Source organism: Sus scrofa, chromosome 5 (assembly GCF_000003025.6).
Source record: "Sus scrofa isolate TJ Tabasco breed Duroc chromosome 5, Sscrofa11.1, whole genome shotgun sequence".
Classification (NCBI taxonomy): domain Eukaryota; kingdom Metazoa; phylum Chordata; class Mammalia; order Artiodactyla; family Suidae; genus Sus; species Sus scrofa.
In genome coordinates, this window is record NC_010447.5 from 64,405,768 (window position 1) to 64,429,273 (window position 23,506).

A 23,506-nucleotide genomic window follows, 5' to 3' on the forward strand; every position below is an offset into this window, starting at 1 on the left:
GCGTCTGTGACCTATACCACAACTCATGGCAATGCCAGATCCTTAACCCACTGAGGGAGGCCAGAGATTGAACCCACATCCTCATGGATGCTAGTGGGGTTCATTACAGCTGAGACACGACGGCAACTCCAGGATTCTGTCCTCTTGACCAGACCATGATTACATATTGGTTATTTAACAATTTCCAACACACCACGATTTTTTTCCTCTTAGCAACTTTGGATTCCATTTTTTTAACTCAGTGAATTTTGTTATGTTTATAGTTGTACAACCATCATCGCAACCTAATTTTGCAATGTTTCCATTCCAAACCCACAGCTTATCCCTCCCCCTCCCCCCAAACTGTCTCCTTTGGTAACGGTAAGTTTTTTAGTCTGCAAGTGTTTCTTCTCTGCAAATAAGTTCATTATATCCTTTTTTTTTCAGATTTCACACATAGGTGATAGCATATGATATTTGTGTCTCATTTTCTAACTTCACTTTGTATAGTAATTTCTAGGTCTATCCATGTTGCTGCAAATGCTATTGTTTCATTCCTTTTTATGGCTCAGTAATATTCCGCTGCACATATGTACCACACCTTCTTTATCCACTCCTCTGTTGATTTAGGACATTTAGGTTGCTTCCATGTCTTGGCTATTGTACATAGGCAACTAAAAAGGGGTCTAAATTATGCTAAATATAACAGCCAGTTATTTATGAAGGAAATGATGAAATATTTGCTTATGTCATCCAGGGCTTGATAAAATACTACTCTCCCTGGGAAAGAGGTTAATACTTACCTGAAGTGCTATGCTATGACCTTCCTTTTCTGCATTTGCTTTAAACCAACAGATGCCCAATATGTCATTCATGCACCAAACTGCAAACTGAATAAGAGCTGACCCCAAATTTCAAAACAGCTTAAGCCTGGAGTTGCTGCTGTGGTGCAAGAGTCCACAGTTTAGTGTCTGACTGCAGTGGCTCAGGCTTTGAGAAGGCTTGGGTTCCATCTCTGGCCTGAGGCAGTGGGTTAAAGATCCAGTGTTGCTGCAGCTGTGGCTCGGATTCAGTCCCTGGCCTGGGAACTTCCATATGCCTTGGGTGTGGCCATAAAAAAATAAATTAAAAACTAAGAAAAAAACAGCTTAGGCCCCCTACCTCCTTACTGTTGTGACCCATAGGTCAGCAGTGTTATCTGTAGGGTTGGTTATAGAGTCAAATGACAATTGAAAGTGTTAAAAGCAGAGGTGTTTTTTTTTTAGCAAGTTGTTTCCTGACCTGCTGTTCTGTAAGGCAGGCTCAAGAATTTCTGTTAGTCACCAGTTTCTGTTAACCCTGTTTCATTTTCCAGAATGTTGTAAAGTGGGACTCCTACAGTAGGTAGCGTTTTCAGAAGGGTCTCTGTCTTTCTTTTTTTTTTTTTTTGGTCTTTTTGTCTTTTTGCCTTTTCTAGGGCCGCTTCTGCGACATATGGAGGTTCCCAGGCTAGAGGTCTAATCAGAGCTGTAGCCACCGGCCTATAGCAGAGCCACAGCAACATGGGATCCGAGCCACATCTGCAACCTACACCACAGCTCACAGCAACGCCGGATCCTTAACTCACTGAGCAAGGCCAGGGATCGAACCTGCAACCTCATAGTTCCTAGTCGAATTCATTAACCACTGTGCCACAACGGGAACTCCAGAAGGGTTTCTTTCACTTGGTCATAGACATTTAAGTTTCCTCCAGGTCTATTTGCAGCTTGGTAGCTCATTTGTTTTTCTTTCTTTCTTTTTGTCTTTTTAGGGCCGAACACTCGGCATGTAGAGGTTCTTAGGTTAGTGGGTCTAATCAGAGCTGTAGCTGCAGGCCTACACCACAGCCACAGCAACTCGGGATCCGAGCTGCATCTGAGACCTACAGCATAGCTCACGGCAATGGATCCTTAACCCACTGAGCGAGGACAGGGATCGAACCTTCATTCTAGTCAGATTCATTTCTGCTGGCACCACAATGGGAACTCCTCATTTCTTTTTAATAGTTTTAATTCTTTCTTCCTTTCTGTTTTGGCCATACCTACGACATGTGTAATCCAGGCCAGGGACTCAAACCCAAGCCACAGCAGTGATAATGCTGGATCCTTAACCAGCTGAGCCACCAGGGAAGTCTGTGATACTTTTAATTTTCTTTCTTTCTTCTTCTTCTTCTCTTTCTTTTTTTTTTTTTTTTTTTTTTTTTTGCTTCTTGCTTTTTAGAGCTGCATCTGCGGCATAGGGAGGTCCAACCAGGGGTATAGCTGCCAGCCTACGCCACAGCCTACGCCACAGCAACATCAGATCCGAGTGGCATCTGCAACCTACAGCCACAGCTCACAGAAACCCTGGATCTTTAACCCACTGAGTAAAGCCAGGGATCGAACCTGCAACCTCATGGTTCCTAGTCGGATTTGTTTCTGCTGCACCATGACAGGAACTCCTAATTTTCTTTTTCTTTCTGTCTGTCTGTCTGTCCTTTTTTTTTTTTTTGATTTTTAGGGTCGATCCTGCATATGTAAGTTTCCAGGGTAGGGGTCAAATTGGAGCTATAGCTGCCAGCCTACTCCAAAGCCACAGCAATGTTGGATCTAAGCCACATCTGCGACCTATACCACAGCTAACGGCAATGCCAGATCCTTAATCCACTGAGTGAGGCCAGGGAACAAACTCACATCCTCATGGATCTTAGTTGGGTTTGTTAACCATTGAGCCATGAAGGAACTCCTACGTTTAATTTTCAAAGCTACCCTCTGAGAGGTTTAATCAGCTCCAATTTACACATGAAGAGACAAAGGCCCAGGCCATGCTAGTTGAATGCCAGGGGCAGGGCTTTTGAATGTAGATCTGTTTCACTGTCTCTGTTCTGGGGGGAACCAGAATTTGGCACCTCAAAATGTCTCTTTGGCATGTTAATTATTTTAAGCAGATTATTTTCTAAGGAACAGAGGATCTGAAAGCAACTCTGCAAACCAAGAAGTTACCCTTTTGTAAGAAACATCTTCATTTGTAAGGGAAATATCCACTTGCAGGAGTGTCTTTCTTTTATTCTTTTTTAAAAAAATCTTTTTAGGGCTGCACCCACAGCACATGGAGGCGCCTGGGCTAGGAGGCCAACTGGGGCTGTAGCTGCCAGCCTACGCCACAGTCACAGCTACTTGGGATCCGAGCCACATCTGCAAGCTATACCACAGGTCATGGTATCCTCAGATCCTTAACCCACTGATTGAGGCTGGGGATGGAACCTGCGTCCTCATGGATACTAGTCAGATTCGTTTCTGCTGAGCCACGATGGGAACACCTAGAAGTGTCTTTCTCCTTGTACCAGGAAGAGAATGACCAGATCTCTAGAAACTCTTATCAATGGAGGTGTTGGCTTGAATGTGCCTCACAGCCTTACCTTGTTTGCTCTGTTTTTCCTGGTTACCTCCCCTAATTGGCTCCCCCCACCCTCAATATTCTCTTTTGTCTTCAGCTGGAAATGATTTTTTTTTTTTTTTAATCTTTTTAGGGCCACACCCGCGGCATATGGAGGTTCCCAGGCTAGGGGTCGAATCGGAGCCATAGCTGCCGGCCTACGCCAGAGCCACAGCAACGCAGGATTCAAGATGCGTCTGCAACCTACACCACAGCTCATGGCAACGTTGGATCCTTAACTCACTGAGCGAGGCCAAGGATCGAACCTGCTCCTGGATGCTAGGGGGGTTTGTTAACCTCTGAGCCACGATGGGAACTCCTGGAAATGGTCTTTAAGGTGAGGATTACTCAGGTTTCCTAGGTCTCTCCCAAGGAGAAATTTTTGTTTGATTTTCTCCTCTTAATCCGTTTTGCATCGATTAAATTCTTGTACCAGCCAGAGGGACTGGAAGGTAGAGGAAAATATCTCAACTTCCCACCAGCCCCTCCCCCATGGCCATGGCACTTCTTGGGTCCACTCTGCGGTCCTGGGCAAGCCCACACCTCTTTTCTTTGCCCCATGATGTCCCCATGTGTTTAGAATCTAGAATAATCCATGTGTCTGTCAACTGAAAAAAAAAAAAAAAAAAAAAAAAGCACAACCTAAACGTTGAGAATTTTGTTTTATTTGGTGGATTTTCTGAGGACTTAAGCCCAGAAGACAGCCTCTCAAATTGAAACTGATGGCACTACGGGCCTGAACCCAGCCTAAACCCAGACTGGCCCTACTCCATGCCTGTCAAAACTGATCTGAGGCACTGTTCTGAGAGGTAAGGGAGGAGCCAGCATATAGGGGTGTTTTTGCAAAAAAATGTCCCAGGAAGTTGGAACATCAAAAGATTACTGTTAATTAAAGAAAAGCAGGAGTTCCCATTGTGGTGCAGCAAAAACGAATCTGACTAGGAACTAGGTTGTGGGTTCAATCCCTGCCCTCGCTCAGTGGTTTATGGATCCGGCGTTGCCATGAGCTGTGGTGCAGGTGGCAGACATGGCTCAGATCCCGTGTTGCTGTGGCTGTGGTGTAGGACAGCAGCTGCAGCTCCAATTCGACCTCTAGCCTGGGAACCTCTATCTGCCATAGGTGTGGCCCTAAAAAGAAAAAAAGAAAAGAAAACCAGACGTCTTAAATTAATGAATTTAGCACTTTTCTATGTATGGTAAGACAAGAATCTGGGCTCATTGAAATCATTCCTTTGAGGAGTTCCCATTGTGGCTCAGTGGTTAACGAATCCGACTAGGAACCATGAGGTTGCGGGTTCGATCCCTGGTCTTGCTTGGTGGGTGAAGGATCCAGCATTGCTGTAAGCTGTGGTGTAGGCTGAAGATGCGGCTCGGATCCTGCGTTGCTGCCGCTCTGGTTCAGGCTGGCTGCTATAGCTCCGATTAGACCCCTAGCCTGTAGCCTGGGAACCTCCATATGCCGAGGGAGTGGCCCTAGAAAAGGCAAAAAAAAAAAAAAAAAAAAAAGACAATCATTCCTTTGATATGGACCTTAACTATCTATCCAGGGCCAGTATCCTGCTTTCCTCCATCCTCAGTCCCCTCAGGGTACATAGTGCAGGAAGCTGCAGTGGCTGATGGCTTGGTGGCGGCAACATTCTTTGTTTACTGATATGGCAGGTGACATTTTTCATTCACGGGACCCAGGAGACAGCCTCTCAGATAGCTGAGGAACTGCTCTGAAGAAGCGTCTGATAGGATGCTTGTGAGAGATACAAGCAGGCAGGCAAGGAGGCTCTGCCCCAGGATTAGGTGGGTTACATTTTTATAATCCAAGGAAAATGGGGAGGGAACAAGACTGCCTTCTTCATTCTTCACGTGGACATCAGGCTTCCCATCATTAGCTCCTCCTTCGTAATGGGTAAGAAAGTATTTGACCCAATGAGGTCAAACTAGGATCTTCCTGGTGCTTATTCAAATCAGCAGAAGGGTGGTAACATTTGCCGAAATATGTTGAATGACCTCTGGTTTCCATATAATGAGGGTCTCCTACTTTGGAATGTCACCTTCCCCTTACATTCCTGTCCTCGGTTCTCAGGATCATTATCTCACTGAACTTGAATGCAGGACTCAGTTTATCTTTCGCTTAATGACCTGAGGTGTATCTTATGCTCTTATTTATGGTTTTATAGTTAAACAAGCCTGCTTTGTTGTTGTTCTTTTTCTTCTTCTTTTTTGTCTTTTTAGGGCTACACCCACAGCGTATGGATCCTTAACCCATGGGAGGGATCGAACCTGCAACCTCATGGTTCCTAGTCGGATTTGTTTCCACTGTGCCACCACGGGAATTCCAAGCCTGCTTTGTTCTGATGGCTTTCTTGAACAGTTATTAACTGACAGTGGTCTTCCCAAATCCCCTGGGTTTCCCTATCTATTGTCCCTTACTTGATCTCCCTATAACTTACCCTTGTAACTATTCTACTCCATCCCGATCAGAAAGTCAGAACATATATGATTGTAGTGAAGGGAAAATACATACAATCAAGCACGCTTTTTTTTTTTTTTTTTTTTTTTGCTTTTTGCCATTTCTGGGGCCACTCCTGTGGCATATGGAGGTTCCCAGGCTAGAGGTCTAATCAGAGCTGTAGCCACCAGCCTACGCCACAGCCACAGCAACGCCACATCCGAGCTGCATCTGTGACCTACACCACAGCTCATGGCAACGCCAGATCCTTAACCCACTGAGCAAGGGCAGGGATCGAACCCGCAACCTCATGGTTCCTAGTCGGATTCGCTAACCACTGAGCCACAATGGGAACTCCTCAAGCACACATTTTGTCAGAAGTTTGATGCTGGTCATGAGGACAGGCATCTCCATTAATGATTTTAGTCTTTTCTAGATATGAGAAGATGCAAGAAATTGGGCTCATTAAATTTTCTCTTGAAAATATCTGCCTAGCTGAAGGCTTGTTCTGCCAGTTTTTCCCAGAGCAGGGAGTGCCTCATTCCTAATCTCCACCTTGAACTCCTTTCAGGGGGGTTGAAGGGCAGCAATTGAAGTGGCTCAAGACTTCATGCTTGGAGAACTAGATGGCGAGCAACAAAGTTTAATTGGCACCCCTCACTCTATGGGCAGTTCTTTTTTTTTTTTTTTTTTTTTTTTAGGGCAGTACCTGAGGCATATGTAGTTTCCCAGGCGAGGAGTTGAATTGGAGCTGTAGCTGCCAGCCTACGCCATAGCCTCAGCCATGTGGGATCCAAGCCGCATCTTCGACCTACACCACAGCTCACAGCAATGCTGGATCCTTAACCCACTGAGCGAGGCCAGGGATCAAACCTGCATCCTCATGGATGCTAGTCAGATTCATTTCTGCTAAGCCTCAACAAGAACTCCTGCAGGCGGTTCTGAGGGTGAGGCGGACGGCTCAAACTCTGCTGAGACGCATGGTCCTTGCAGGCCATGTTAGAACAGCCCCACTGGGTCCCTCACCGCCCGGCTTGGCCAGTCAGCTCTGGCTGCGTGGGACATGGCAGAGTAGTGGGGTTTCTACTCTGGGAGAAGATCTGACCCTGCCTACATTGCCACAGGGGAAGCAGCTGGTTTGGGGAAATCCAATTTAAAAGGAAAGAAATCGAATTAGTTCTCCAGGCGTCTGCCAGCCAATGTTTGAGTGGAAACGATTACATTAGCTGCTCAGGCCTCTCCAAGCCAGCATCAAAACTGAGGGGCTGGTGGGCGGAGGGGGAGAGCAGAGAACTTAGCTTGGTGGAATAAAGTCCTAAGACTCTGATCAGCCTTGGCTTGGGACCCATGAACCTGTGGCTGGCTCTGCCATTGTCTTTCCGTGGTTCTCAGACCCTTTTTGTAACTTCCCTTTCCCAAGGCCCACACGCGTGGTCCCAGCCCTCGAGAGTGTGGTCTTACTTATATAAGGAGAACACCCCTGCACAGGCCTAGCTACTCTGAGAATTCCATCGCAGATCCCCTTGGGGTATGGATGCTATGGGGTGGGCTCCTCTTGGGGGGCTGGCCCAGGTGGTCCTAGGTGGTCCTTGAGCCAGTCAGCTCTCAGCAGGAAAGCTGTCTCCGGAAGGTCCTTCTGCCTAATATCCTGTGCTTGGTAGGCCATGGGGCGTCCTGAGCACGGACCCTGCTCCCTTCACCCTGACCCCTGGCACCAGGATCAGGGTCCTGATGAGGTGCCAGTAGGGATGCTTCTTATTGGATAGGGCTGACTACCTGTTTGGTCCTTTCTGCTAAGGGGGCTGGAGGCTGAGATGCAGTGAGAAGCTGGGAGGCCACAGGTAGAGCTGGGAGGAGCCACTGTCTCTGGCCTCTGCCGGGTCTGCTGTACAATCCAGGCTGGAAGCACAGAAATGCAGAAGTCGCAGTGTGGCTGCTGAGATGCTGACTATCCTTCCCCCAAACCCCATTATTTAAAGGTTGGGGTGCTCCTTTCTTTTCTTTGTGTGTGGGGGAGCACACACCTGCAATATATAGAAGTTCCCAAGCTAGGGGTTGAATTGGAGCTGCAGCTGCCGGCCTATGCCACAGCCACAGCAATGCCAGATTCCAGATCTGAGCTGTATCCATGACCTACACTGCAGCTTGCAGCAATGCCGGATCCTTCACCCGCTGAGCAAGGCCTGGGATTGAACCCACATTCTCATAGATACTAGTCGTATTCTTAACCTGCTGAGTCACAACAGGAGTTCCTGCTTTTTTTTTTCCAGCCACACCTGTGGCATATTCGTTCCTGGGCCAGGGACGGAATCCAAGGCTCAGCTGTGTTCCAGGCCACAGCTGTGGCAATGCTGGATCCTTAACCTACTGGGCCACAGTGGGAACTCCAAATTGGGGTACTCTTTTCTTTGCATCTTGGTTACCAGAAAACTGGGTTTACCTCTTCGTGGGTGTGGAGCCAAAAGACCCATCCAAGCCAGAGAGCAGGAAAAGGATTTATTGCTAGGGGAAATAAGGAGAACACTGGGGAGTTTTTTCCAAAACAGCAAAATTGGGGAAGATTGAAGCTAAGGGTACATGTGTATTCACGAAGGGGCTTGAGCAGAGGCAAATTCAACACAGAATAGGGGCAAAGGTGGACAGAGTTCAAGCTTTAGTTGACTGAAGTCACGAACATCGGAAAAGATCAACATCATCACTCCAGCCCCCACTTGGGAGGGGGGCCTGAGGTTCTGCAGAGTGAAAAGATATCAGAGTTCCTGTCATGGCGCAGCGGAAACGAATCCGACTAGGAACCATGAGGTTGCGGGTTCGATCCCTGGTCTGGCTCAGTGGGTTAAGGATCCGGCGTTGCCGTGAGCTGTGGTGTAGGTTGAAGACACAGCCCAGATCTGGGGTTGCTGTGGCTGTGGTGTAGGCCGGCAGCTGCAGCTCCGATTGCACCCCTAGCCTGGGAACCTCCACATGCCATGGGTGCGGCCCTAAAAAGCATGCATAAATAAATAAATAAATGATATCTATCAGACATTATGTTCCTTGGGGAGGAGCTAGGACTGTGTTTTATGGCTGAACTACTGTTCCTTGATTGCTTTTCCTGTGTTCCTATTCTTTTGTTCTCTTAAGATCATTGATAACCATTGTGGTCTGGCTGGATTCCCAAGCCATTTAGGTCAAAACGGTTTCTCTTATGTCCAGAAAACCATTCCTGAGTGTTCTCCTGGGGTGCATCGGGTTAGGGATCTGGTGTTGCCACTGCAGGGGCTTGGATCACTGCTGTGTCGTGGGTTCCATCCCTGGCCTGGGAACTTGCACATGCTGAGGGGGCGGCAAAGCAAAAAACACCCACAGAGAAACTCTTTCTGGTCCTCCTGCTCCAGGGACCCCCTGCTCTATCTGCACACATCTCGAACAGCCCAACAGTGGCACTGGGGAAAATGGAACAATTACATTGAAATGCTTGGGGGCTGTCTGTGGACATGGTCACTGTTCCTATTACTTTCCTAGTGGCCCTCCCCTCCCCTTTGCCCCCCCAAGTGAAAACAAAAACAGAGTGCTGATTTCCTGAGTATTTGCTTGGAAACCTGCACTTCATTTATCCATTTTTTTCTTTTTTTTTTTTTTTTTTTTTTGTCTTTTTGCCTTTTCTAGGGCCGCTTCAGCGGCATATGGAGATTCCCAGGCTAGGGGTTTAATTGGAGCCGTAGCCACTGGCCTACACCAGAGCAACAGCAACGCGGGATCAGAGCCGCGTCTGCAACCTACACCACAGCTCACGGCAACGCCGGATCGTCAACCCGACTGAGCAAGGGCAGGGATCGAACCCGCAACCTCATGGTTCCTAGTCGGATTCGTTAACCACTGCGCCACGATGGGAACTCCCATTTTTTTCTTTTTAGAGCCTCACCTGCAGCAACGCCCGATCCTTTAACCCACTGAGCAAGGCCAGGGATTGAATCCTCATGGATATTAGCTGGATTCTAAACCCGCTGAGCCCCAGCGGGTGTGGAGACCCACTCTTTATGAGATCTCTAAGGTGGAAGGGATGTGAGAGCTTCTCAAGTTCCCATTTCCAGCCTCCTCTGGCGCCCCTTCTTATCCCGGGGGCCCCCATCCATCTTGGACAGGCCTGGGTTTAAGGAGTTTGTCTTGGCATTAAGCCAAAAATCTGTCCCCCGTGAGTCCCACCCTGAGTTATTGTGGCCCCTGGGATGACATATACCCCGGTCCCCCTTATAGCTCTCTAGGTAGTTTTTTTTTTTTTCTTTTCTTTTTAGGGCTACACCTGTAGCACATGGAAGTTCCCAGGCTAGGGGTCAAATTGGCAGTGGTTGAATCAGAGCTGTAGCTGCTGGCCTACCCCACAGCTCACAGCAACGCCAATCCCTGACGCCATTGAGTAAGGCCAAGGATCAAACCTGAATCCTTATGGATACTAGTCAGATTCCTTTCCCCTGCACCGCAAGGGGCTCTCCGCAGAGATGCTGTCTTTGACTGTGCCTCGCTGCTAAATCAACACCTGAGTTTACTTCTGGACTTAAATATATGAGGGATAAAGCCTATTATCCAATGGACCAAATATGTGCTTAACCTACTCAGCTTCTTGAAGGGTAAGGATCAGGAACTGTGCTAAACATATCACACCCATTGTGGCGCAGTGGAAACGAATTGGACTAGGAACCATGAGGTTGTGGGTTCGATCCCTGGCTTTGCTCAGTGGGTCAAGGATCGGGTGTTGCCATGAGCTGTGGTGTAGGTTGTAGACGTGGCTTGGATCTGGCATTGCTGTGGCTGTGATATAGGTCGGGCGGCTACAGCTCCGATTAGATCCCTAGCCTGGGATTCTCCATAAGCTGCAGGTGTGACCCTGAAAAAATGAATTACACAGACTGCTTGATTTCATTATTGATGTGTATCCTCTTGGGTCTTAATCCACTACTCTTGACCAAGATATCTTCGAACTATAAAGCTGTTATCCAAATTACTAGGTATTTCTCAGAGCTTTGCGAAACCTACAATAAGTCATAACATTCCAAGTTATCGTTGGAAACATTGACCAGGGAAGGGCAAAGCAGGACCCTTGCCCTTGTTGGGGGTGGGGTTCACCCAGGTATAGATCTGCTTAATTGTGCTGTCCAGTGCACTCATACTTTTCCATTTTGTGCCCAAGAAGCTCCTAAGATGCCCTAGCCTATCAGTGAAGTAAAAATTCACTGTCCTCTGGAGTGTACTAAGGTGCTAGTTCAAACCTCCTTCCCGGAGTGCCTGTCCTGGCTCAACAGGTTAAGAACCTGACTAGTATCCATGAGGATGCGGGTTCAATCCCTGGCCTCGCTCAGTGGGTTAAAGAATACAGCATTGCCGCAAGCTGCAGTGTAGATCACAGACTCGGCTTGGATCCAGTGTTGCTGTGGCTGTGGCGTAGGCCCGCGGCTACAGCTCTGATTCAACCCCTAGCCTGGGAACTTCTATATGCCGAGGGTGCGGCCCTAAGGGGGCAAAAAGTGGAGCAAGGTAGGAGTGCTGCGTCCATGGTTCCAGGATGTCCTACAGCTCAACTGTGTTTCCCTTCTTGGGTTCCATGAGACACCACCTGTGTTCTGCAACTCCCTCCATGGCAACGCGGAAGCTCCCAGGCCAGGCATCACATCCACATCACAGCTGTGAATACACCGGTTCCGTAACATGCAGAGCCACCAGGGAACTCCCACCACCCATATTTTTTCTTTCTTGTCTTTTCGTCTTTTTCTAGGGCCACTCCCGTGGCATATGGAGGTTCCCAGGCTAGGGGTCGAATCGGAGCTGTAGCCGAGGGCCTACATCAAAGCCACAGCAATGTGGGATCCAAGCCACATCTGCGACCTACATCACAGCTCCCGGCAACACCGGATCCTTAACCCACTGAGCAAGGCCAGGGATCGAACCCGCAACCTCATGGTTCCTAGTCGGATTCGTTAACCTCTGCGCCACGATGGAAACTCCCTACCACCCATGTTCTTAATAAACTGTTGGCTTTCACTTGAGTGAGATGTTATTTACAATAACAAACTGAGTCTGTTATTTACAACAAACAGAGAGAGGGTTTCACCCTGGGATATCCTTGGGTTGAAGTAGCAGCATCTGGTGTACTGACAGCACCCTCTGCAGCAGAGAGACCAGGACTGGGAGGTGTGTGTAGGGGACCTGCTTTTCCCAGAGGGAGCTGGCGGTCCCCAGCAGGGCGGATCTTAGCATTGATCAGGAATTGTGATGCTATGAATTAGGACAGTCTCATTCATTCTTACGTAAATGATTGACTAGTCCCACAACTGAAACTGTACCGTTAGCCCTTAAGGCCTCTAATTGATCAGACTAGGGCCATAGAACAGCAAAGAGACCTAAGGATGCTAATCGAGCTTGGGTTTTCGTTTTTTTTTTTAATTGTGGTAAAATAAAACTAAGATACTCCTTGCAACTGTCACCACCATCCATTTCCAGAATTTTTCAGCATCCCAAATGGAAACTCTGCACTCATTATACAATAATTCCTATTCCACCCTTCCCAGCCACTGATGACTGCTAGCCTACTTTCTGCCTCTATGAATTTACCCGTTCTGGGAAGCTAATATAATTGGGATCCTACAGCATTTGTTCTTTCATGTCTGGCTTATTTTTACTGGCCTAATGTCTTTAAGGATCATCTGTGTTGAAGCATGTGTTGGAATTTCATTTCTTTTTAAGTTGAAATAATATTCCATTGCATGGATCTATTTCATTTTGTTTATCCATTCATCTGTTGATGGATATTTGGGTTGTTTCCACATTTTGGCTCTTTTTTTTTTTTGGTCTTTTTGCCATTTCTTGGGTCGCTCCGGCAGCATATGGAGGTTCCCAGGCTAGGGGTCTAATTGGAGCTGTAGCTACCAGCCTACGCCACAGCCATAGCAACATGGGATCCGAGCCGCATCTGCAACCTACACCACAGCTCACGGCAACGCCAGATCCTTAACCCACTGAGCAAGGCCAGGGATCGAACCCGAAACCTCATGGTTCCTAGTCGGATTCGTCAACCACTGCGCCACGACGGAACTCCACATTTTGGCTCTTGTGAATAATGCTTTAGTGAACACTGGTGTTTTGATTTTTTTTTTTTCTTGTCTTTTTAGGGCCACATGTGTGGCATATGAAGTTCCCAAGCTAGGTATTGAATTGGAGCTGCAGCTGTTGGTCTACACCACAGCCACAGCAATGCAGATTTGAGCCACGTCTGTGACCTACACCACAGCCCATGGCAATGCCAGATCCTTAACCCACTGAGTGAGGCCAGGGATCAAGCCTGCGTCTTCATGGATACTGATCGGCTTCATTACCGATGAGCCACAACGGGTCCTCCCCGCCCTGATTTTTTTTTCAAATGTGATGGTATTCAGGGCCATTTTGATTCTTTTTAAAAAGATGTTGAGTGCACCCAAACTGAATTAAGGAGTGGAAAATAAAAACCGGTTTCCTCTGCCTCTGTACTTCCTCTCTTGTAGTGTTTATCTCACTCTGTTGTAATTGCTGGCTTCATGCTCTGAACTGCAGGCTAGACTGTAGACGTTTGGGTGAAGACTGTCTCCCACATGGAGACTTGGTGAGGCTGACCGACACCCCCCAGCATCCCCCTGCCTGACCTTTTCTGGTTAGAGTGAAGCAGGCGGAGGTGGAGCAGCGGTCATTCCTTAGCTCACACAAATTGCTGCTTCTTGGCTGGCTCACTAGCTTCTCCACGGCCAGCCAGGGTGTGTTTGGTTTCACTCTATCGGTCCCGGCCTCTGCAGGACCCACGCCACCACCATGGGGAACAGGAATGGACCAGATTTGCCGGTCCTCAGGGGCTCCACCCACGTTCTCGTTCTCACCCACGTTCTTTGCATCTGTCCTTCCTTGACTCTCTGCTCCGTGGGCGTCAAGTGCCAGCCTCAGAAGCAAAGACAATACCCTTATAGAGATGGCTTAACCAGCTCCAGTGATTGCAGAAGGTCAAATTTCTAGAAAAAAGTATTTAATATGCTGCCTCTCTGATTAAGCCCCGACGGGTACACCCTCATTCATTCAACCAACAAATACTGAGGTTCTAGAGTGGATGCTATGAACAACGGTGTGATCTTGGATCAAAATCCCTTCACCTCACCCTGCCTTGACATCTTCACTAGTCAAGTAGGAAGACCAGCCTTCTCACTTACTTCTTTTTTTTGCTTTTTAGGGCTGCACCCTCAGCATATGGAGGTTCCTAGGCTAGGGGTCCAATCAGAGCTACAGCTCCTGGCCTGCATCACAGCCACAGCAACTCGGGATCTGAGCCATGTTTTTGAGCTACACCACAGCTCAGGGCAATGCTGGATCCCCGACCCACTGAGCGAGGCCAGGGATCGAACCCATGTCCTCATGGATACTATTTGGATTGTTTCTGCTGCACCACAAAGGGAACTCCCCCCACTTACTTCTCATACAAATACAGTGAGAGCAAACAGCAGGTGAAAGACATCTGAAAAATAAGTAACTCCAAAAAAATAAGGAACGCAAAACCCCCAAACCAATTCAGGACGTTGTCATCATCTTTTATTATGTATCAAATTGTCTTTAACATAAGTTACAACCTGATTAAATTTGATAGACATTTTTTTATCTATTTAAAGAAAAAAAACTCTTTATATACAATATCTTTTGTCTAGAGTCTAGCAAATATAGTACCTTTCATTGCAGGATTTCTGCTTTACATAATAAGCAAAAACAAATGACCAAACAAATATAAACCCGAGCAAACCCAAACCCCTTAACTACAAATATCAATATTGAATAAAGCATTACAAACATAAACATAGAATAACTTTTTTTTTGTTTTGTTTAGAAATGCAGACTGAATACTAAAGTTAGTGGCAAAGAAAACCAAAAGAAATACAAACAGGACCCCGAGAAGATGACCAATAGTCTTCAGGGGTGGACTTTCCTGCTCAGGGCTGCGAGGCTGACTCTAGACCATCTCTCGGCTCCGACGGATGGCACAGCACAGGATCATGCTGAAGATCATGCCGAAAATCTGCAAGACAGGACGGGCTGTGAGGGACAGGGTGGCTTCACCGTGGGAAGGCAGAAGGAGAGCGGAGACAGGAGTCCCTCGGGCCCCAGCAAATGACAAGGAGAGTCTGCCTCTGAGGCCAAACCAGGTCAAGGGTGTGAAGCAGGAGAGACGCAGGGGAGACAGCTGATGGCCAGCAGTGGGGAGGCGGTGTGGGATTCTGAGTCTGTAGCCGCTGGCTATTGCAGGCGCATGACCAAGCTCCCTGGGGACTCTCAGGGTGCGACAAGGAAGCGCGGAGCCGAAGTTAATGTTCAAATTCCAGATGTTCCAATGTCCACAGGGCAAGACTTACACTTCCCTCTTTCCATATGTCTGTGATTTACTTTTTATTTTTCGTCTTTTTGCCTTTTCTAGGGCCACTCCTGCGGCATATGGAGGTTCCCAGGCTAGGGGTCCAATCAGAGCTGCCGCCGCTGGCCTACGCCAGAGCCACAGCACCAGATCCTTAACCCCCTGAGTGAGGTCAGGGATTGAACCTGCAACCTCATGGTTCCTAGTCAGATTCATTAACCACTGCAGCATGAAGGGAACTCCATATGTCTGTGCTTTATATTCTAGGTTTTTTTTTTTTTTGGCTGCATCCGTGGCATACAGAAGTTCCCGGGCTAGGGCTCGAACCTGCACCACAGCATTGACAAAATCAGATCCTTAACTGCTAGGTCACCAGGGAACTCTTATATTCTAGTTTTAAAGGTACCATTATGTCTTTTACTGAAAGCTGAGTGGAGCTTTTGTAGCTGCAGACGAAGGTGCAAATAACCTAATGAAGAAGAAAAGCGATTCTCTCTTGGGGGGAGTCTTTGCAAGGGGCAGAGGAGGGCTGGGTCCCCTACAAAGCCTTACTGAGCCCTCGTTGGGGGAGGGGGGACCCCAGGGAACCTGGCTGGCCCTTGATGGTTTCTGGGGGCTCATGGGCAAGAGAGTAGCTTGTTGGAAGCTTTTGGTCTCCTAGTTGTGTGTCTCTCCAACCACAGGGGCAGGTGACAGTCCACATCCCTGTAGCTTCCACGGAACTAACTCCTTTCTTGGGGCAAAGAAAAGCAGGTGCAGGATGAAGATCATCCTGCACCTGGAGATCATCCCAGGAACACTAACAGACCTGGGAGATTGACATCCTTGCTGCTCCAGGTGTGCTCTGCGGACCAGGTGCAGCGAAATCACCTTACATTTACCCCTGAACCTTAATGACTAAGGGAATGGATTCTGGAGACGCAGACCTCAAGTCCCAGATGCCTCACTCATGGCCTCAGAGCCTTGGATCAACGTACTCAACCCTCTCTGTCTCTCCAGCCCAGGAGTCTGTAAAATGGGAATACCAATGGTTCCCCCCTTCATAGGCTGACACATTAGCTGATTCGTTAAAACAGTGCCTGGAAGTTTCTGCTATGGTGCCATGGGATTGACCGCGTCTTGGGAGCATGAGGACGCAGGTTTGATCCCTGACCCAGCACAGTGGGCTAAGGATCTGGTGTTGCCGCAGCTGCCATGTAGGTCACCACTGCAGCCTGGATCTGATCCCTGGCCCAGGAACTCCATGTGCCGCGGAGCAACTGAAAACCAGCCCCCCAAAACAAAAGCAAAAAAACACCAGTGCCTGGCCAGAGCAAGCGCTCAATACATCTTACCTACCAGAAGGACTATTCGCTTCCGAAACCCCCGACACTCACCATCACCACGGCGATCCCAATGCCCACAGCGCCAATGATGTGGAACTTGTTTTGGAAGACCTCTTTGATGGCCTCAGGGCAGGGCTTAGGCGGGCAGAACCAAGATCCAGGTCACACACGGTCCCTGCTTCAGGCTCTCCCCCAGCCCCTCCCCCCAGCACGCATTTCATACCCAGAGCCCGGGCTTGGGGACTGGCTGACGGATGGGAGGGAGAACCGGGGGAGGGAGATGTGGGAGGAGGGGCCCCCAAAGCTGGGCAAGACATCAGGGATGGAAGAGGGGTGAGCCCTGGCTTTGGGGGCCTACGTCTTCTCTGGCCACAGGGTTACTTCCTATAACTTGAAAGTTTGGACATTCGCCCAAACTTCTCATCACAAACTGCTCCCAAGTCCGAAGAGCAAACATCCAGGCCTGGGAGCTCCCGTGTCCACAATGGCTGCAGGGCAGGGCGTGGCGGGCAGCTGCAGGTGCCCAGTTGTTGCAGGAGCTGGAATGCTTTGTTATCTCCCTGACCTTTGCTGCCCTTGAGGAAACACCCGGGCCAGGGGAGAAAGGGGAGGGCCATGGTGGGTCCTTCCTGAGGAAACAGGTGTTTAGCAAACACTGGGACGCCGTCTTCCTGGGACAAGGGGGCCGAGTGCAGGGCTGCCTTTTGGGGATCTGCCCAGAGCAGCTGGGCAGGGACGCAAGGGTCTCGCGCCTCAGCTTACCTTCATTGGGAGGCTTGAGAGTACGTCCTTTTGGGGGCAGATGTCTGCCAGAAGTTGTTCCACTCCCCCCATTAAACCACAGCAGTCCAGCTGCAGAGAGAAGGGCAGGGATGGGGTGAGAGAGACAAAATCAAACAGAGGATTGAAGAGTTGCTGTTGTGGCGCAGCAGAAACAAATCCGACTATTATCCATGAGGATGCGGGTTCAATCCCTGGCCTTTGCTCAGTGGCTCAGGGATCCGGTGCTGCCATGAGCTGTGGTGCAGGCTGCAGATGTAGCTCGGATCTGGTGTTGCTGTGGCAGCTCTAGCTGCAATTTGACCCCTAGCCTGGGAATCTCCATATGCTGCTGGTGTGGCCCTAAAAAGAAAAAAAAAAAAACCAAAAACACAAAAACCCCGAAAAACCAACCCCCCAAGAGGATTGGAAGGGATACACACAAGTTCTGAAGCAAGGGGAGGAGAGAAGGGTGGCATCTTTGTGAGGCCAGCGTACCGCGTAGTGGATGGCTTTCAGAGTCTCCCGCTGGGGGTCGTCCTTGCCCTTCAGCTTGTTGTAAGTGTCCCTGTAGAAATCCTGGACTTCTTTGATCACCTGGGATGCACAGATAAGAGAAGAGCAGAGATGGCTTTTTTTATGAACAAATGGCACTTCCCATCTCATTCATGCTCAGCCACAAATTCCCACACTCGGAAATGCCATGGAGCGGACAAGCCACTGGGCCAGCATGGCCCCCTTGGGGCCTCTGGGGTCCCTTATCTGCTCCCACATCCTCTAGGAACCCCTCCAGCCACTTTCCCTTCTTGCACCTCTGGTTGGTCCTTTCAGCCCCATTTGGCTCCTTCCCTTCTACCTAGAGACAAAATTAAATCATCTCAATTTAAGGAATTAGAAAAAAAAAAAATCCTGGGAGTTCCCTGGAGGCCTAGCTGTTAAGGGTCCAGTGTTGTCACTGCTGTGGTATGGGTTTGATCCCTGGTCTGGGAACTTCTGCATGCTGTGGGTATGACAAAAAAGAAAAAAAAAAAAAAGAGTCCTACTCCTACTAGTTCCTCAGGCTTCCATCTTTTTCTACTTTTTCTTTTTCCCCCACTTTGAGACTATGTGATATTTGGCAAGTTACCAAAGCTCTCTGTACATGAGTTTCTGTGAATGTAGGATGGAGGTGATAAGAGGTCTCTACCTCAGAGGTTATTTTGAGGATTTAGAGGTGATACTGCATGTGAAGCCCTTAGCACAGTGTGTGGTACAGAGTAAATACGGGGTGAGAACTAGCTCTTTCCCTTGGTCCCCACCCTCCAGTATCAGGGAAGTGACCCATCCCCAGCATTCTCTTTTAGTATCCTTCGTCGTTAGCTCTCCCTGTTTCCATGGCTACAGCTTTTCTCATCTGGATAATTAAATCCCCCCACCCCACCTGCATCCAGTGTTTCTCTTCTTTTGCTTCTCCTGCTACCCATGGCGAGACAGCCCTTGCCCTTTCCAAGACACCGTTCTGACGCGGGGCCTCCCTAGCTCCCCACGGAGCCCATGCTCAGCTGTGCTCAGACCCCTTCTTTGCTGGAAGCCCCTGACTTCACCAAGTTTCTTCCTGAAATCCTCTCTCTCCTTCCAGGTTTAGGTCCACACCTCCCCTCCACGGAGCCAGAAGACACTCTTCTTCCCCACCCCAGCTTTTCAAATCCCATGAGGCTTCTGTAACACTCATCAATGGCATGTTGCTCTCCCACACTAGGTGGCAAAGTTCCCTGAAGTGGGGACCACAGCTCTGGAACCCCCAGAGAGTGCGGCACAGCTCGGGGCTGATGGTGGCACCTATTTAGAGACTCGGTGAGGGAACGAGGGCGGGGTGGGGGGGTGGTTCGTGTACAGTCTACACAAAGCCATGTTTTCCTAAGTCCTGCTCCAGGGAAGCTGGGGTCGGGGGACTGCTGAGGGGTGAGCAGCAGACACACAGACTCAAGGACACGATCTGAAGGCCAAGGCCTTGCTCTGCGGTCACGGGAAGCAGCGGTGGGCACCTGCACAGGGCAGTGTAACCGCTCGCCTTCCCCACCCTGGGAGGGACCATTCTGATGCCCACGTGGGAACGGGGTGAGGTAAGAGGCACGTCTCATGATTGAAGGCTGACCCAAGTGACCTGCCAGGACACCCTCCCGCTGCCATCCTCCTCCATCCCCCCCACTCCCAGGAGACCTTCTGGGAAAAACCTACCTGATCCTTGTGGGAATATCCCCAGATGGCCGCGGCTATTTCAATGGCAAATATCACCAAGAGGAAGCCAAAGAACTGGAAGGGAAAGGGCTGAGGTGAGGTGTGGTCCCGGCTGGCCGGAACAAGCAGAGGGCGTTTTGGAGACAGGGCGTCTGGGGACCGGGCATCTGGGGGCGGGAGCGGATGCCTGGCAGGGGTGGGAGGAGGGTTACAGAGGTGCTAGCACCCAGCCAAGGCCAGGAGGGAAAATGCTGCAGGAGGAGAGCGCTGACACAGACCCCAGGATCGGTATTTCTAAGGTGGGAAGGAAGAGGTAGTGATACAATGCCATCCCGCTCACAAAAACCGTAGAGATTTGAGGAAAGAAGGAATTGGATACACTCTGGAGTCTGAGCAAAACTGTAACAAATTTTGAAACGAGAAGAGGCGACGAAGGTACCTGTGGATTCAGAGAAAAAAAGCAAACGTGGTCCTCGAAAAAGGGGAAAGCAAAGTCCTGGCACTTAGTCGCCTAAAGGAAGTGATAAGACAGAGGCTCCAGGAAGGAAGAGGAGTCACCACGGGTGGGGTGGGGAGGAGACAGAGCCCTGCTCAAGCCCCAGGGACTGGCTTCACCCCACCCCATCCCCCGTTCCATGAACTCTTGGGTGGGGGACCTGGGAGGCCCAGGGGTTGTGGGCACGGAGGGGACACTCACCAAGCCCAGCATGCACTGGGACTCCTGTACCGCCCCGCAGCAGCCCAGGAAGCCCACCACCATCATGAGGGCGCCGGCTCCAATGAGAATATAAACTCCTGAGGGGGCAGAGCAGAGGACAGGACGAGGAGATGTTAGCGTGAGGCCCAGGCATGTTCTGTCTCCTCTGCCGCATCCTTAAGGCCCCCATCTCAGGGGGGCCCCATCCCCCCTCAACTCCTCCACCTCTGCTCCCTTGTCTCCCGCCACCTACCTCTCTTCCAGGACCCGCTCACCAAGCCCTCAGCCTACCTGGAAGCGGGTAAGATGCCCATTACCCCCGACCTAGGACAAAGAATACCCACGGGACCCCCAGATTATATCCAGGACAAAGTGGTCCCATCAGTCAGCTGTTTCCTGCAGGATGGCTTCATTCCCACTAATTAAATTAGAACCTCTAAAGTTGGGCCAACTTCCAGTGACTCTAGACAAGCCTCCTGCTGGCCTCTACCTGAGAGAAGAGGCTGTCGGAGGCAGGTGTCAGCAGGAAGGGGCTGTGCACGCTGCGACATCCACGCTCTGGGCAGGCAGCTCTGCCAGCTTCCCAGAGGGAATGCCTCCCCGCCCCGCTGCCCAGAGGCAGCCAGGCACAAGCAGTGAGCCCCATCCGAGGGCATGAGAACCTCGCTCTAGTGCAGAGAACACAGCCCGGGGGCCAGAAGACGCTTGTTATGGTGCCCACTCCACTACCAACTGCTGTGTGATCTTGGGTAAGACACTTTCCCTCTCTGGGCTTTGATTTTCTGATTAGTAAAATGAGACGTTGGTTGCTAGAATATTTCAAAAGATCGCTTATACTTTCGTGAGAGCTCACAGCTGCAATTCAGTTACCCCAGGTTAAGGGTGGCAAGGATCCTCCTTGCTAGAGGGTGGGTGAGTGACACGTCCCTAAGAGCTCAGTCGGGGTGGCCCATGGAGAGGGGGTGGTGAAGGGTTGTGAGTTCCACAGGGACACGGCCCTGGTCCTGGTTATTCCAAACTCCCCCAGGGAATGTCCAGAGGGGCAAGCAGCTCTAATTATTTTTTGTTTTTTAAGGGCCGCACCTGTGGCATATGGAGGTTCCCAGGCTAGGGGTCAAATCGGAGCTACAGCTGCTGGCCACAGCCACAGCCACAGACACTCAGGATCTGAGCCACGTCTGTGACCTACACCACAGCTCACGGCAACACTGGATCCTTTACCCACTGAGCAAGGCCAGGGATCGAACCTGCCACCTCATGGTTCCTAGTTGGATTTGTTTCCACTGCGCCACGATGGGAACTCCTCTGTATTTCCATGAAGCCCACCATGATGGTACCTCCAGTTCTATTCTTGAGGAGTGTAGCTGTCCTGCAGCTCCCACCCCCTTACCCAGCTCCATCTGGCCCCAGGGCCCCAGGGGAAAACTGGCAGAGAGGTCCCAGGCCTCCCTGGCTTGCAGGCATATTCTGTCTACCCTTGGGAGGGGCTATGGTCACATGTCGAAGGCACCAGCTCTGAAGGCCCAAATGCCTGCATTTGAAAGCCACTTAATCTCTCTGTGCAACGGTTTTCCGGTTTTCCATCCGTAAACCGTGGATGGGAAAAATACCCACCTCAAGGACTGCCATGAGGATCAGGCAAGCAGCTCTAAATGTACACAAGTGCTGGCTATTGCTAATCTTTTTAACATTCATTTTTAAAGTTTTTATCTTTTTTTCTTTTTTTTCTTTTAGGGCTGCTGCACCTGTGGCATATGGATATTCCCAGGCTAAGAGTGGAATCGGAGCTATAGCCGCCGGCCTATGCCAGAGCCACAGCAACGCCAGATCTAAGCCACATCTGCAACCTACATCACAGCTCACAGCAATGCCAGGTCCTTAACCCACTGAGAGAGGTCAGGGATCGAACCCGCAACCACATGGATGGATATTAGTCGATTCTTAACCCTCTCTGCCACCATGGGGACTCCCTAAAGTCTTTATCTTTTTATTGAGGTATAGTTGATGTACCAACAGCTATTAGATGACAGCTGTGACTAACCCCAGTGAAGATGAGTTTCCCTGATGATGTACCGCTCCCTCCCTGCTGTCCTCACTGGGGCCAGGGACACCTCCCTCAAGTAGGGGTGCTTCCCCATAGTATAGCAGGACGCTGTGAGGATGAGAATCCCAGCAGGTGTCACAGTGACTTCATTTTCCCACATCTGTACTCTCAGCACGGGGCTGAGCCATGCCGGCAGCAAGCTGTCCAGTGGGGCCAGCAGCTGAAGCTCCTGGGCAGCCTGGCCGGAGCACACACAAGGGAGCATTTGTCCTCTGCCCGTCCCCCCACATCTGTCGTGATGTCAGGTCACGTGGGCTTGCAGGCAAACCCTGATGAATATGAGTATTGTCCCCGTGCACGCCTGGCCCAGACTGGGCAAGGGGACAAAGGCAGCTTGTCCTCGAGTCAAGTCCCATCCTCCTGGGTCGTCCAATATGTGGGGCCATGGGCTGGACTTGGGGGGGCATGATGGCCCCCCCACCCCGCAGGCACTGTGGGAGAAGGGCGCTTTGGGGTCTGGGCTCTGCTGTCCCCACCTCCCTGTGAGCAGTAACGCGGGCCTGATTCTCCCCATCTCATCACTCTTCTCATCGCTCCCATCGGGGCAAGACGGCAACAGATGAGGTCACTCCTCTGAGCTCCACAGGGGCTGAACAAATGGGGGTATTAAGAGATCAAAAGGATTGACAAGCACATAAAATAGAATTGAGAGGAGTGATCAGACAGACGTGTTTTCTCTATGTCCAGATCCCAGGCCAGAGGCCTGAGCGACTCTGGCAGAAGGCAGGGAGTTGGGCTGGCAGTGAGAGAGCCACTGGAGGCAAAAGCTTTTCCCACGCAGAGAGAACGCGCTCCTATTGGGCCTGTTGGTTAATATTAAATATTCATTCTTGGGCTCAGTAGAAGACATTAGGACAAAGGGTCTTGTTGGTTTTAAATCTCTGCTTGGGCAGCTGCAGATCTGGGGCATCTGGGCTTCACCCTCTCCAGCTGGAGATAAGGACCAGCTCTTCCCTGGCGGCTGCTTGTGGGGGTTTTAGCAGCGGCCATCAAGCCATGGGGCAGCTCAGCTCTGAGCAGCACCCCCTGCGGCCTTCCAGCCACTGCAGGGCCTGGGCTGCTGCTTCTAAGGGTCATCCAGGGCTTCCCCTTGCACAGGCTCCTCCCGGTCTGCACCCCAGCCTGTTTGCAGAGGCGGATGGTGCTAAATGACAGAGCAGTT

General features: G+C 50.0%; 1 protein-coding gene across 1 annotated transcript in view; it reads right to left on the reverse strand.

Moving 5' to 3' along the window:
* The window catches only part of CD9 (CD9 molecule), a 39,607-nt gene continuing 30,510 nt past the window's right edge, over nt 14,410-23,506 (reverse strand). The window contains 6 exon segments of the mRNA NM_214006.1: nt 14,410-14,909; nt 16,619-16,702; nt 17,330-17,419; nt 17,825-17,923; nt 19,544-19,618; nt 20,241-20,338. Of these exon segments, the coding sequence (NP_999171.1) occupies nt 14,844-14,909; nt 16,619-16,702; nt 17,330-17,419; nt 17,825-17,923; nt 19,544-19,618; nt 20,241-20,338 (512 nt within the window). The 3' untranslated portion in view covers nt 14,410-14,843.